The 15,430-nt window shown below is 37.1% G+C and overlaps 1 protein-coding gene across 1 annotated transcript in view; it reads right to left on the bottom strand.

Annotated features, from left to right (window-relative positions):
• Positions 1–15,430, bottom strand: part of MALRD1 (MAM and LDL receptor class A domain containing 1) — a 296,434-nt gene that overhangs the window by 272,620 nt on the left and 8,384 nt on the right. Inside the window, exons 3-6 of the mRNA XM_009330606.1 lie at positions 15,141–15,235; positions 14,901–15,062; positions 9,986–10,079; positions 3,877–4,033 (exon numbers count right to left, since the gene is read on the bottom strand). Coding sequence (XP_009328881.1) covers positions 3,877–4,033; positions 9,986–10,079; positions 14,901–15,062; positions 15,141–15,235 — 508 coding nt within the window. The remainder of the gene's footprint in view (positions 1–3,876; positions 4,034–9,985; positions 10,080–14,900; positions 15,063–15,140; positions 15,236–15,430) is intronic.

Below are 15,430 nucleotides of genomic sequence, written 5' to 3'. Positions count from 1 at the left end.
TTGACAGACATCAACAAAGCATCTACATTTCTATAACTACTGCCTTGTGCAGAAGCGAAATATGCATCAACATTAGAATTTACACTGCTGGTTCTTTATCTAACTTCAGAATTCTCTGTGCCATTATAAAACCAGCCAATTTTATTTTCTGAGCCTAATGATAATTAACATTCTTTTCCCTCTTTCAGTTTAAGCTTCTGAATCTTTAAAAACAGGGCAAAGTGAAGTTGACATGATTTTTAGATAAGAAAGCAAGGGAACAGCACCAGATAAACAAAAGTTCTATGAAACATGAGGAATGATCCTGTGTCCACAAGGGATACTGACTGTTCTTCAGGCAATACATTTTATGCAAGTATTGTGAATGCTTCTGAGACAAATTGAGGCCTACTTTCAGAAATGAAGACTCCAGAAACTCCTGTCCTGAAAATACTGATTTTTTATAATTATTTTTTCCCCTCTTCTCTATAGCCTCTAAAAGTAGAACCATGTCAGTTTAACTGGACAGGTAATAAACTATGCTAAAGTACTTATTTGTTTCCCCTCTTCCAGGGATTTTTTTTTTTTTTTATTACCTTTAGCCAACATTTATCGAGTAGCTTTCTGAAGATTAACGGTATTGGGAACATTTTTCTTTCATTTGTTACAAACTTTGCAGCTCTTCTCTAAGGTCTGAATTTCCCTCAGTCCAATACACTGCATAGCATATTACTGTGTTTATGCTCTGACCTTCTTTATGTCTTGTTCTTTTGAATTTTCATGAGTTTCTGTTTCTGAAGTGCCAAACTTTCCCGTGTTTTTAGAAGCAGAGCTGGAATCCCAGAAAAGCCACTTCATTCCTGCCAATGTAGTAGTAGGACTACTGATTCACAGAGATGTGTGTTTCTGACAAGAGATGCTGGGATGGTTGCCAGGATAAAGAGCATAGACTTTCATATCTTTTCATAAAGCCTTTTATTTTCCCCATGTGGCTGCTTAATCAGGTTTTAGGTAGCTGGTCTGTTTTCTTTCAGTTTTGAAGAAAAATTTTGTCTGTTGTAAGCAAAATCTTGGAGTCCTTTGGAAAGATCAGTCACTGACTGCAATGGAGCCCAACTAGAAGCAGAGCTTACAATCTACTGCTGAGGTGGCCCAGTGTCTTTGTAGAGCTGGGGTGGGTTAGTGAACCTGCCTCTATCCTGCTATGCTGAAAACTCAAAGCCTATAAATATTTAGCTTCTTGGCTCCATCTTAGCCATTTTCTGACTCAAATCTTTTGTTGCTCCTTCTGCTTTAATCCATGTTTTTTTATTTCACAAACTACATGACTTTGAATCTATGCTACTAGTTTTAGAGTAACAACTGAGACTTCAGTTAAAACTGAAGCACAGAGTGGGACCTTTCCTTTTCTGGCAAGTGCTCTTCCCCAGCAGAGAACTGTTCAGTCTCTGAACCAATGCCCTGCAACCTTCCCATTCAACCACTTTGAGGGAAGAAGAGGTCAAATCTGAAATGCCATTGTTTCTACTCTCTGAAGGTGAATTTTCATGAACTCACAAGTCATGGATGAAATGTTGAAGTAAAAAAAAGAAAAGAGAGAAAAAAGAGTAAAGTAATAGAATCACATAGTCTAATGATTTGGCTCTTTTTTCATGTTTAAACTTGAGGGATTTTTATCATTAGTTATCTGAATGTTGGGTTTAAAAACCATGGCACTTCCTTTGATTTCTTTTTGCATCTCATAATCTTTATTTTTATTATGCAGAGAATTGGTTTAATGAGTTTCTTATTAAAAAAGTGTTACCCTAGATGTAGGAAACTAGATTAATCCAATGTTAAGAAGAATGAACTGTGGAAACTACACAGCATGCTGGAAATATCAGTAGAGAAAACAACAACAAAAAGTATTTTCTGAACAGTATTGCAGGGGAATATAAAACCTCTGTAAGAACTTTTGACACTAGAGAAATTAAGAGGGAAAGTTATAGAGAAAGTGCCTACAATACAACACTGGAGAAAAGAAGTAATAAAAGAACAAAGAAAAAAAGTCCACCAAGGACAGAAAGTATTTTATTAAATTTAAGAATACCAGGAAAGGAGGATTATTCAAAGCCTATAAGCAATTCTTTCTTTATAAATATAATTGTCTAGACCTCTGCTTTATAATTTAGTTTCTTACCTCTCTTCTATTTATAGTAGTGAAAACTTTGATCAAAATCAGAAACTAAAGCTTAGTCAAGCTCTATTTGCATTGCAAGTTTGAGACCTCAAGCATGGCATTTTTGCAGTTTGCATACCATTTCTTTAGTTTTTAGAATTTTAGTTAATATTCAACCTCTTCATTTATGCATCAACAAATCTGCATGAGTAGAAATACTGAATGTATCGAGAGGTGAGCAATCATAGTTCAGATTTTTCAATTCTTTCTAAAGTTAATGATGAATTAAATCCTGTGTGTTGTTTTGACACCTATTTCTTCTCACATTTTCTTTTTTGCTTTATGACATGGAAACACTGGGAATGTCCCCAAACAGCTGTTTGTGTTTTACGTTCAGCCTACTCAACTACCTGTGCATATTTATACAGTAATACCCAAGCACCTATACAACAGACATTTCAAAATGTGTTCTGTTTCAATAGACATTGCTTGTGACCTGGTCCTGTAAAAGTCACTTACAGAATTTCAGTACCTTTTCTGTTAGCACAATATTGCCATAAAAGGGAAATCCATACCCATTACTAGCCCCTGAGGTATCATGTTAAGTTATGGTACTGATACAACACCTTTCAGGGAGGTGTTTAAAATAAAATCAAATGAAAAGTCTCATTTTTGTTAGATATCCCAATGGAAATTGAAAGGTGGTGTGACTTCTTTCTTTCCTTTTTTTTTTTTAAAGATGAGAAAAATATCTGCTTTACTAGTCTATATGCTCTCTGTTGTGCATAAATATTAACATGCAAAAATTTGTCTTAACAGAGTGCATATACTCAAGCACTTTTGCTTCCTATTCCACTATAATTTGACTTATAGTTACTAAAGTGTGTTGAAATGCATGCTAAAGTTTATTTTAAAAATCTTTCTAAAATGAAAACAATATCTAAGCATTCATTCTGCTGCTATCAATGAGATGTACTCCATTTCTGTGGGCTCAAAGTTCAAGCAGTAATCTCCACGCTATCAGCTCTTCAAAGCTACATCACAAATTATACTATTACAAGTAGTGTTACTTAACCCCTTTGAAGGCAGTCTCAGCAGACAAGCCAAACACTTAGCTGGCAAGGCAATTCCATTTCACATTACAACACTTAGACATTTATATCCATTAAGCTTTCAAAAACTTTTCCCATAAACCCATAGACAAGCACTACACAGTGACTTCAAAAACAAGTGCTGCTCTTTACTTCAGAAAATTGCAACCGGATTAATTTTATTGTTTTTAAGAGTAATAAATTATTTTGTATTATAAATGTTTTTCTACAGCTCCCTTAATTAAAGTTTTAAAGTGACATTCCTGACTATGCTCAAACATAGTAGTACCTCACAAGTAAAACTGCCAAGTGTCAAAACCAAAATGAAACAGAAAAAACACACACAAGGGCTGTGGGCTTAGGTGGATTTAATTTAATTTCATCAAATTGTTGCATAGATCTCATATAAAAAGTTAACTGGAGAATAAATCAATTATTAGTTTATGTGGGAATTCTTACATTAAAGTCTTTCATGTTTTACCAGCACGTGTGTTCACAGCGCCCTTACTAAATCGTTAAAGCAAAAGCTAATTTAAGTACAAATACATAAAATTACTTTTCATGTTTTTGTTCTTTTTCTATGTTGGGTCACCACCTTGCCTTAAAAAGCACTGTATTCTTCATGACAGCTAGTAATTGTGCATTAACTTAAATTTCCCACCTTCAGTATTGTTGCTCCAGCCTTTCAGGAAGACACAGGAGGCAATCTCGTGCCCAGCTTGCAGTCGTGCCCACATAGCAGGCTCAGACAGCTGATCTGAATGCCACTCGCACATGTCAAGCTCAAAACTGGAAGTCTGCGGTGCTAAAAGACAAAGAAAAACAATCACTTAACTTCTTAAGAAGTCGTTATTTATGAGACTACTTCTCATTAGAAACATATGCTTAGTAAACTACCTGACAACATTTCTGTCTCTGGTTACTTCAAAAGCATTGTGTATCACTGAGTGCTGTCTAGTATTTCAGGCTGCCATCTTTAACGATACCATTTAAAAAAATTATTCCCTAAAGATGGACGGTTCTTTCAGAGCAATGGAGTGCTATTTATGTTAGCCAGTCGTTGCAACCTTCATGAATTCACTTCCACAGAGAGAGTTGCCAGGAAACATAAAAAATGACATGTCCTAACAAGAAATATCTATTTACTTTTCTAGATGCTAGCTACAGAAAAATCACTTCCGACTGCAGCAGCATCTCCATAATACTTGCAACAGAATGCTTCTTTTTAGAACCAAAAAGTTTCTGCATACCTGACCACATATTTTCAAGGACTTTTTAAGGGCAAATCATGCCTGATTGATCCAGTGGCCTTCTACAATGGAGTGACTGCATCAGTGGACAAGGGAAGAGCTATGGATGTCATCTACCTGGACTTCTAGAAGGCCTTTGATACGGTCCCCCACAACATTCTTACCTCTACATTGGAGAGATATGGGTTTGATGGATGGACTGTGAGATGGATAAGGAATTGGCTGGATCGCTGTGTCAAAAGGGCAGTCAATGGCTCAATGTCCATTTGGAAACCAGTAACGAGTGGTATCCCTCAAGGGTCCATATGGGGACCAGTACTATTAAATATCTTCATTATGATGTAGATAGAGGGATTGAGTGTACCCTCAGCAAGTTTGTAGATGACACCAAGCTGAGTGGTGCAGTTGATAAGCTAGAAGGAAGGGATGGCATCCAGAGGGACCTTGACAGGCTTGAGGAGTGGACCTATGTAAACTTCATGAAGTTCAACAAGGCCAAGTTCAAGATCTTGCACCTGAATCAGGGCAATCACCACTATCAGTACAGACTGGGGGATTAATTGATCGAGAACAGCCCTGCAGAGAGGGACTTGGCAATACTGGTGGATGAAAAATTGGACATGAGCTGACAATGTGCACTTGAAGCACAGAAAGCCAATCGCATCCTGGGCTGCATCCAAAGAAGCGTGGCCAGCAGGTCGAGGGAGGTGATTCTGCCCCTCTACTCTGCTCTCTTGAGACCCCACCTGGAGTACTGCATCCAGCTCTGGGGTCCCTGGCATAAGAAAGACGTGGGCTTATTAGAGTGGGTCCAGAAGAGGGCCATGAAAATGATCCAAGGGATGGAACATCTCTTCTATGAAGAAAAGTTGAGAGAGTTGGAGTTGTTCAGCCTGGAGAAGAGAAGGACCTGGGGAGGTCTTGCGGCCTTTCAATACTTAAAGGGGGCTTATGAGAAAGATGGAGAGATACTTTTTACTAAGGGCTGTAGTGACAGGACAAGGGGCAATGGTTTTAAACTGAAAGAGGGTAGATTTAGATTGCATATAAGGAAGAAATTTTTTACAATGATCATGGCGAGACACTGGAACAGGTTGCCCAGAGAAGTTGTGGATGCCTCATCATCAGAAGTATTCAAGGTCAGGTTGGACGGGGCTTTGAGCAACCTGATCTAGTGCAAGACATCTCTGCCCATGTCAGTAGGGTTGGACTGGATGATCTTTAAGTGTCCCTTCCAACCCAAAGCATTCTGTGATTCTATGATTCTATGAAGTTTGAGATGACAGATTGTAGCTGCAAAATTTTGTGTAATTAATAATGGCTACAGAAAGAAAGTCATGATTTTAAGCAGGACTGCACTATGATAATGGAAGTTCCATTTCTTAACATTATTACAGGGGAAAGGCAATCTTCTGGTTAAGACAGACTTTTAAATAGCAGTCAAGGTATCTCAGAGAAAATGTGGAGATTTCTAACTGTACGGAGGAAACAATTTTATGCCAGTATACATAGACATTACTGTCTACTACTGCATCTCAGAGTTATAGTGTCATTCACATTACTGACATCTCAGTGAAATGTCCTGTCCAGCTGACGCTACAAACCTCTGATTTCTTCCTTGTTCCAGTATTACATAAACATGTGCACTTTTTTAATACCATGTGTATTAAGTGAGAAGAGCTTGTGGAAAACTTATTTCCCCTGGAAAATGCAAAATTCTAGAACGGTCTAGAAAAGGATGGATTTTGTCAAATTTCAACATTTGAAAAAAGTTGCAAAAAAAAAATAGGAATCACACTTTTTAAAAAAACCTTTTTAATTATTGATACAAAACATTTTGATCCATTCTGCATTGTTTTAATTTAGTTGTAAATATTTCTGAGGTTGGTTGTTTTTTTTGAAAATAATCTCAACCCCTTGGGATAAAATACCCATTTTCTAGCTCTTAATTCTGCAATATGTCAGACAACAGTAAGATTAGTATTTTGGATTTTCTAACTCCCATGCCTGTAGCAGTTCATCTGAAGGACCCTGCATCTGGTTCTGCATCTGTGACATTAAAGGCTACATCTTTGCATGATTAGAATTAACTAAGGAATTAAGTTTGAGATTTTTCAGTTGAAGTATTCATACTGGATTTTTGTCAAAATTTATACATTATAATTAATACATATATAATTACTCCTGTTTTCCAGAAAAAAAACTAGCTTTGCAGAGAAGGTATACCGCTTTTGCATTACAAGTGACTTAAGGAAGACAAAAACCTCATTCTCCCTTATAGCATTCCACTTTCATGCCTCGGGGGTCTTTGTTTTCACCCCCATGGCATGATCAGAATGAAAATCCTAATGGAATTCTTCACATATATAATATTCATCAGGGGTAAAGAGGGAGTTCTGCAGGGCAATCAGAGACGGGTAAGAATATGAAGCCTTTGAATAGAAGGTCTACTAAAGGTATAATTGAAGGAGTGTGCTGGTTTTGGCTGGGGTAGAGTTAATTTTCTTCATAGTAGCTCATATGGGGCTGTGTTTTGGATTTGTGCTGGAAACAGTGTTGATAACACAGGGATGTTTTCGTTACTACTGAGCAGTGCTTACACAGATTCAAGGCCTTTTCTGCTTCTCACACCACCCCACCAGTGAGTAGGCTGGGGGTGCACAAGAAGTTGGGAGGGGACACAGCCGGGACAGCTGACCCCAACTGACCAAAGGGATATTCCATACCATATGACATCATGCTCAGTATATAAATCTTGGGGAAGAAGAAGGAAGGGAGGGACGTTTAGAGTGATGGTGTTTGTCTTCCCAAGTAACCGTTACGCGTGATGGAGCCCTGCTTTTCTGGAGATGGCTGAACACCTGCCTGCCGATGGGAGGTAGTGAATGAATTCCTTGTTTTGCTTCGCTTGCGTGCGCAGCTTTTGCTTTACCTATTAAACTGTCTTTATCTCAACCCACGAGTTTTCTCACTTTTACTCTTCTGATTCTCTCCTCCATCCCACTGGGGAGGAGTGAGCGAGCAGCTGGGTGGTGTTTAGTTCCCAGCTGGGGTTAAACAACGACAAGGAGATTTTGTATTACATATGTTTTAGAGCATAACTTTAATATTTTCTATTTGACAGCTGAAATATTTTTTCTGCAGTACATATGCAATTGTATAATAAAAAGCTGTGGTGGTTTTGAGTGATAACTGAAACAATTTGGCAGCTGTTGGCAAAACTACAAACTGTAGAGTATCTTAAATTGCTATACTAAAGATAGGGTTTTGGTTGGGTATTTTACACGCATCAAGTTCACTGTCTAGCAGAACTGGACAAGAGACTGAAGAAGGGCAGTTTGGGAGACAGGGGAGGGAAAGACGGGAAAAAAACTTAAATCTTAATGAAATTACTTTTACAGTTAGCCATCACAGTTTGTATCAAGAAACTCCTGAAAGCACAAATACTTAAACTATTTAACTCATGACCCTAAAAGCACAGTCATACTAATGAATACAAATGCACAGGTCATTTCTTTCATGCGTTTACACTGGGATTGAAAATCATGAATGGTACATTAAAAATGCAAATTTTAACTACAAATTTCATGCAATTAAAGTGGTCTTCATTTAAAGTCTTCTTATCCAGACGTTCCATAAGGACTAGAGAAGAAATTATTTCAAATTCAAACAAACATTAATCTGACTTTTTGTTTTAATTATTGGAAAATGTTCAGTAGTAAAATTCCTCTTTCAGGGAGAAAGGTCCTTTGACCCTGTTTTTAGCTGCTGTGGGCAATTTAGATGTCACTTAATGAAGCTGACTTTTCCTAATGGGGAAGCACAGGATAAGAACTGGCTCTTATTAGAATATACGTGAAGTACTTAACAGTGCGGAAGCTCAATCTGTATGCCACAGTATATACTTCAACAGCTGCTATGTAAGGTAAGTTTAACACCTATATTTATAAGTTCTGGTGAGTACACCCTGTTTCTGTTTCAACTTTGGTTTTTTCATCTCTTTGAGACAGTATTTAGTCTCTATAGCTGGTTTTTTTTTGTCATTTTTGTTTGCTTTAGAAGCACTTTGTTTATGAAAAAAGCCTATATATTTGTACTGAGAGATTTATATCCTCCTGCGGGAACTGGTTAAAAAATTATACAGGTTGCTAGAATCTAGCAATATGGGTTTTTTTTCCATTTTAAACCTGCCCTCTCATCTGCAGAAATCCTCCAAGGAACAGAAAGAAGTTGGGAGAATCACACATTTGTCCTCTTTTCATTGTCAGTTTCAAATTCATTTTTTCAAAGAAAGCACAATGTAAACTTACCTGAGTTCATAGACAAGTATGCCCAAAGTTTTAAGTTAGCATCCCTGCTCAATTAAGTAGTACTGCTAGAAAACCTCTACAAAACAGACAAACAAAATGGGCCCTGGCATCAAAATTTTTATGTAACATTTGCTTCTATATTTCTCCATTGTAAGAAAGTTGAAATGTGGAGAGACTTACATGACCAAGTTTAGTTACCTGAAACTTCATTTCCCCAATATAGATCCCCTTTAAAATAAATATGTACGCCTGCCTGAATCATTACACTAGGATTTGTATCTTTCTTTTACTGTGATCTGCTTACAATCGCTCAGCACTCTAATATGTTAATAACCATGTGCATCTATTTCCAATAGTTTTTCCTACTGGGAAATCTAGAGAGCTTTATTTTAGACCATAGTACACAAAACCAATCATGTAACCTAGCTTGGTCTGTGTCAAACACTGCATTCCATACCTCAAGTAAAATTTAAAGACTAAACCCTCAGTGCCTGTGCTACGACTCAGAGGCAGGAAAACAAAGGAGGTGCTCTGAATCAGGACTGTGCTCACCTGAGGATGTGACATAGGTGCCACAGCGCAATCTTCTTGTGTGATACAGAGCAGCAAGCAATCTAATTTGTGCTAGGATGGGTAGTATTCCTTTCCCATGAAAATACATTGGCTTGAAAAGAGAAATGGGAAATGTTTTGCTAAAGAATCCTGACATGCAGGGACAGTCTGGCTGCAGAGCTGACTAGCCTGACATGACAGTTCTTGGATGTAGCAGAGCGGAACAAAACAGCCCCACTACACAGCTGAGGATCAGGACCTTTGCACATTTAAAAATACACACAAGTGCCTTGGGAATCTCCCTAAAGTCAGCTCCAAAGCTTTTCCTGAGCTGGCTGAACACAACAATTCTTTGGCCAAAAACAGTAGATCTTTTCTGCCCGCTGAGGCCTTAGTGCTCTCCTGGCTGCAGGAAGCTACATTTATACTGTACCAGATTTCTTAAGGTATTTATTGTCATTCTTTGTAACTGTGTTTAGATGTGATAAGACAGATGATGGTTTAGAGGAATGAAAATGAGCCAGATGAAAACACAGAGTTAAGAAAGCCTTTGAATACCAAAAGGCTTTCTTTTGTGTTTTCTGTTCTAATCCAAGGGAAAGACAAAGTAAAATGATCTGTCTCCCGAAAAACAGGTATTCTTACCACATGCCAAAGAACATCCTTCACTGAAAGTGATATCATCAATGGCAACAGTTTCATCTTGTCTCTGGGTCTCCACCATCCCCCAAAAGATAACCTGCAGAGATTAACAGCAAATCAACAAGAAATGCCATTCACCAGTGTCACAGACAAGAGAAAAAACCTTCCAATGTATGCCAGTCTGGTCCATAGAGTTTCTATTAGAAATATGAGAACTCAAATCATGCACTTAACAATTTCGGAGGATTACCATCCTGGCTTTTTCACATAACTGTGGCTTGTCAGCACAGATATATAGTCTAATCATCTAACTCAAGAGTGAAGTAACATTTAACAGGAAGGATCTGAAAACCACAATAAAATAAATTAAAATCTAAGCAAGGATCACGACAGTTAAGAAATACAAATGATTTTGTGTTTTATCAAGCCATTATTCCACCAGAGACTGGAAACGTGAACCATTTCTGATTGTTTTCAGAATTTATCAGAGACCTGGAGTAAAATCAGAGCAACAAACACCATCAGGCAGAAGCCTTTCATCAAGTTTTTAGCCAAAACAAACCTTGAGGAGTACTTGGTCAACTGTTATTCTGCTTTAATGTTACAACAGTGATTTTTTTTTTTTTCTCCCCAACAAAGTCTCTATACACAAGAAGTTACAAATATTTTACATTTCCATTTTAAGAGCAGATTTTAATCTACATTTGTAAATGTAAAGATTACCACAGTTTTTCTGCAGTGATGTAGAAGGGGACTGATCAACCACAGTCCATGGGAAAACCCAACAAAAACCACACCAATCAAAACAGCCCAATAAATATATCACATGAACAACATTCCTTAAATTATTCCCTAGCCATACCTTGGGATGTTACAGCTCCAGGTTTTTCCAGAGTCCTGAAGGTACAATCTACCTAGAGGTACGTTCTAGCTCTTAATAGTGAACGTACAGTGTTAGCTAGATAATGAGTTTTCAAATATTAGCTTTAGAGTTCAGGGGTAATTTTGTGCATAGCTTAAGAGATTGTAGCAGAAAACCTGCATTTATCCTATAAATTAGCATCAAGAGTACAGTATTCCACTGTACAAGGTGATACAGCTCAGCCAAAGATATGACCATTCTGTTATGAGTTGGGTTTTTTGGGGCAGTGGAGTTTATGAGGTTTTGTTTGTTTGTTTTTCTTAAGCTGTAGTTGACCTGCACAAGAAGTGTGGCAGCCTGTAAAGTCAAATTATCTTGGCATTATACAGCCAGAGAGAGGTGTAATGTTATCTGCCATATCACCAGTGAGAAATCCATGTCTAGTTTATTTTTATATATATACACACACACATATATATATATATATTTTTAACACAGCGAAGAGAAAGGTGGCCAGTAACCACTTTCTCTGGCAATTATTCCACGAAGACCACTGTTATCAGACACATGGACAACTGTATTTTCTAATATAATATTGTTAAGAAATTATGTCACCCAATGTGTTCATACTTCTTTGATCAACTGTAGCACAACAGAAAGAATGCAGTCCATTGAAATCCAGAAGTTTTGAAGGAACAGGGCTAATCCTGATATAAGTTTTTGTTTGAAATTCTTCTGATATAATGATGTTTATTTCATTTCATGTTGATATCTACTTGGAAAGAATAACTATGTCACACTAAATATTAATGGCATCATATCACATTCAATAGTATGTTTATATGACTGAAATGCAGTACCTTGGAAATTTGTTCATTTGATTTGTTTCAGAAAACAATATTTTGAATTGTTGAATGTTGCTGCAACAACATATATAGTTAATGTGTACTTTGGTGACAGCACCAGTAGAAGGACAAATAGTATATTCATATTGTCTGTTTCCATGATTACATGGTTTCAGATAAGGTTCTAAAACAATCCAGTTCACTGTTTTGTAATTAGAAACACAAGAAATATTATTTAATATCAAGGATTTGACAAATATTTGACCTTTTCACAGTGATTTTTCATTGTGAAGTCAAAATCTAGTTATTAATAACTTCATTTATAATATATATATGCAGTTAGGGCTTCATATTTTTAAGTGAGACAAAGTGATTTAGACAATGTTAAAGAGGTGCTATCTCACTTTGCTGGTGCAAAATCAGAGGTGGCTCCAAGTTCATATTCCATTGGAGCACACAAAGTATTTAACAACTTGTGTTTCCTCAAAACTCATGAACAGTTTGTTTACTTGGTCAATATAATAAAAAGCATGGATTTAAGAGGTTTGCTTTAAATGTATATGTTATCAATGTCTCTACAAAGAGCTCCCAGCTGACTGATGTTGTAGACATTCAACACATCCTGGTATTCTGAACACCCAGGGAATTTTCTCCAATGATACAAGAAAACAGCCATTTCTATTTAAAAGCGTTTGACTACAGGAGGGGAGTCAGATGCCCTGAAGTCTGTGAAAGGTTTACTACTGACTGAACTAGCAGCAGAGTCAGTGCTGCAACTCTGAACCCATGTCTCTAGAAAAGTGTCAGTTCTATTTTTTTCTTCATCATGTCTTAACTTCCCCACTTCCAGATGACAGAAAATCATGCTAGACGTCTCCAGTTGCCCTTGGGTCTAAAAAAAGATTACCCGGGCTTTATCCGGCACAGATACCCTTTTGCCCTCCCTTGAGGGGTTCAGTCCAATAATAACTAAACTGACTCCCATCCACATTTATTTGAGCAAGAAATTGTTCAGTTTTCCCTCTCACACAAAGTCTAGAGCTCCTTCAGTCCAAAAATCTGTAATGAAAATGTCTACTTAATGACACTATTTGCTCATAACTGTAATTAACAAGTGCTGCCTAAATATGCAATATCTATGGCCATCAGAACAAATTAACGTTGCAGCTCCATTAGTGGCAAGGAAAGCTGTAGTGGGAATGTAGGTGGGATCTAACACAGGCTGGGCTTCCCCCACAAGTGCAGCCATGGGGACAGATTCCCAGTGCAGCAGCGAAGCCCAAACACAGGAATCAAGCACAAAGACAAAAGTGAACCGCAAGCCCAGAACCATTTCCCTTAATGAAGTCTGGGAGACAGAAATTTGTTCTCAGTAGAACAGGGGGAAAGTAGTTTAGGAGAGCAAACCGTGATACAGTTCTCCAAAGCCCAGCCAAAACAGACATACTGAGCTTGTCGTGTGTTGAGTAATTAAAGCAGTGGTAATCTTTGTATTTCAGAATTCCCTACAGGTGGAGATTTTTGAAAGCCAAAACCAAATCCGCTATCCCATAAAGATAATCAAGACATCTTTTTTTTTTTTAGTAGGAAGAGACAAAAGTATTAAATAGTCAACATCAAAATGAGCAAATAAAATAAGCAGCTGAGGTTGATTTTAATTGAAATCTCACTTCAAGGGTTCTTGCAAAATTGACAAAAATACTCAAGCACCCTATTTCAAAGAGATTTCTACACCCAAAAAAAGGGTTTTTTTTCCCATCCATTTTTTTTCCATAGAAACTTTAATCAGAGTTTTATCTTGAAAAATGCCACAGTTAGCTCTGTAGGCTAAAGATCTTGTCATAGCAAAAGAACAAGTGCAAAAGGGCAAGTGAATTGCATTCACTTGTATGACCAGCACCTTGCAAGTTGTCACTGGAGGAAACACGTGCAACCAAAGAAGAAAGTTTGCTCAGCTTCAGACTCTAGGTTTGGTGAGGTGCCCAGCTACATTTAATTAGCCAATTGTAATGATTACTGCAGTAAGTTTGACACATGCCTCTTTAAAGCTGGACTGTGCCCATCAGTTCAATTTATAGAGGCCAAAGGATAACAAGGTTTGCAAGCAATAATCTAATTAGGATTTGATCCAGCAATTTAGAGGAAGAAGATGCCATATTATATTAACCATTCCCACACTCACTCAATTTTCTAAACAATATGAATGATGAAAAAGTAAATCTAGAAGCAAACCCTCCAGTACAATATCAGATTGCTATACATACACTCATATCAGGTAGAGGTAAGTTATTGACAAGTAACAACACTGATACTTGTGTTGAGTTAGATACAGGTATTTCGTAACATCCATTCTCAGTCAGGGTTGAGCAGGTGAATATTACTTCAAAAATTCAAATCATCTTGGTTCCTTTAGCACAATGTTACCTCTGCGAGTCAGGTAATTAAGTTACTCATATGGTTTATTGAAATGAGGTTGTGCTTTCATGCCTTCAGGTTTGTATGCTAACCAACTTATCCCAGTAACTACTGTAGGAGGAAATGCCTCTGATTTTCTTGTCTGCTCCCAACTTTCCCTCCAGTATTATGCATAACAGTGAGTATACATAATCCATGGTATTATAGCCCTAAGTTAATTCACTCTGTTAATGTTTTGTGTAAATGCATATGTAAAAAAACTTAAATAACCTATGAGACTTGTGTTGTTTTTCAGCAGATTTGAGCAAAATAAAACCATATGCATGTGTTTTGTGACAAAGGCTCAAAGCTACAATGAATAGCTAAGTACAGTATTTGTCACCTGTAGCATCCCTACAGAACAGTATCTCATAGTATAGAATGGTATTTCCTATATAAATTAAACCTGGAGTTTATCAGTACAGTTAGATTGAGACTAAGGGAATACTGTATTGAAAGTTAAGATCCCAAGTATATCACCTCTATGGGCAGGTAGATAATTTATGATGCAATGAGACTATTTTATTTAAGACACATGCACAGTTTAAGTAAGGTTTGGCATTAGTTTTAATACCACCGCAAGATAAGAACAGGCAGTATTTGTTAATGCCAACTATCAACTTCCAAATGGCTTCTCTCTCTTTTACCTCATGATAATGCTTTCCATTTACAAAATATTTAGTTTTGACTTATTAAAAACCCCACAATTTATAAACCATTTAACAAGTGCAATTTACAGTCACCTCAATTTACCAACCTCATACTTTTCAGTGCTATTAATTGTGATGGTATTTGCTTTCCACTGATCTTGCAGTTCTCCTGAAACTTGCCAGATGTTCGTAATAGTATCTTCAGAGAGCTTTTGAAGCCCCACCACCAATGTTCCACTCATTTGACTGATCCAATAATGAAATGTAATCTAAGACAAAAAAGGTCTGATTATTCCAGGGAAGTACTATGGCAAACAATTAAATACAAGAACTATGCATCAAAATACCTGGCAAACGTGTTCTTTTTCAGTTGGAAGGAAAACATTGGTCCTTAAAGTTGCAGAAGAGGATCGCATTTCAGAGGACAATGAGAGGAAATAAGCTATTAAAAGGAATAAAAAAGAAATCTTAGAAGCTTGGAGAAAAGTTATATAAAATATAAGAGTAAAACAAGAAGAAGCATACCTATAGGTATGAATTAATAACTAAAAAGCCGACTAGAAGTTTTTCCCAGAAAAGATTCATATCATACCTGTAGCCATTGTGTGCCAAGCTTTTGTTCATATTTAATAATGAA

Source organism: Pygoscelis adeliae, unplaced genomic scaffold (assembly GCF_000699105.1).
Source record: "Pygoscelis adeliae isolate BGI_AS28 unplaced genomic scaffold, ASM69910v1 Scaffold27, whole genome shotgun sequence".
NCBI classification, from domain to species: Eukaryota; Metazoa; Chordata; class Aves; order Sphenisciformes; family Spheniscidae; genus Pygoscelis; species Pygoscelis adeliae.
This window is presented reverse-complemented; position numbering and strand designations above follow the sequence as displayed.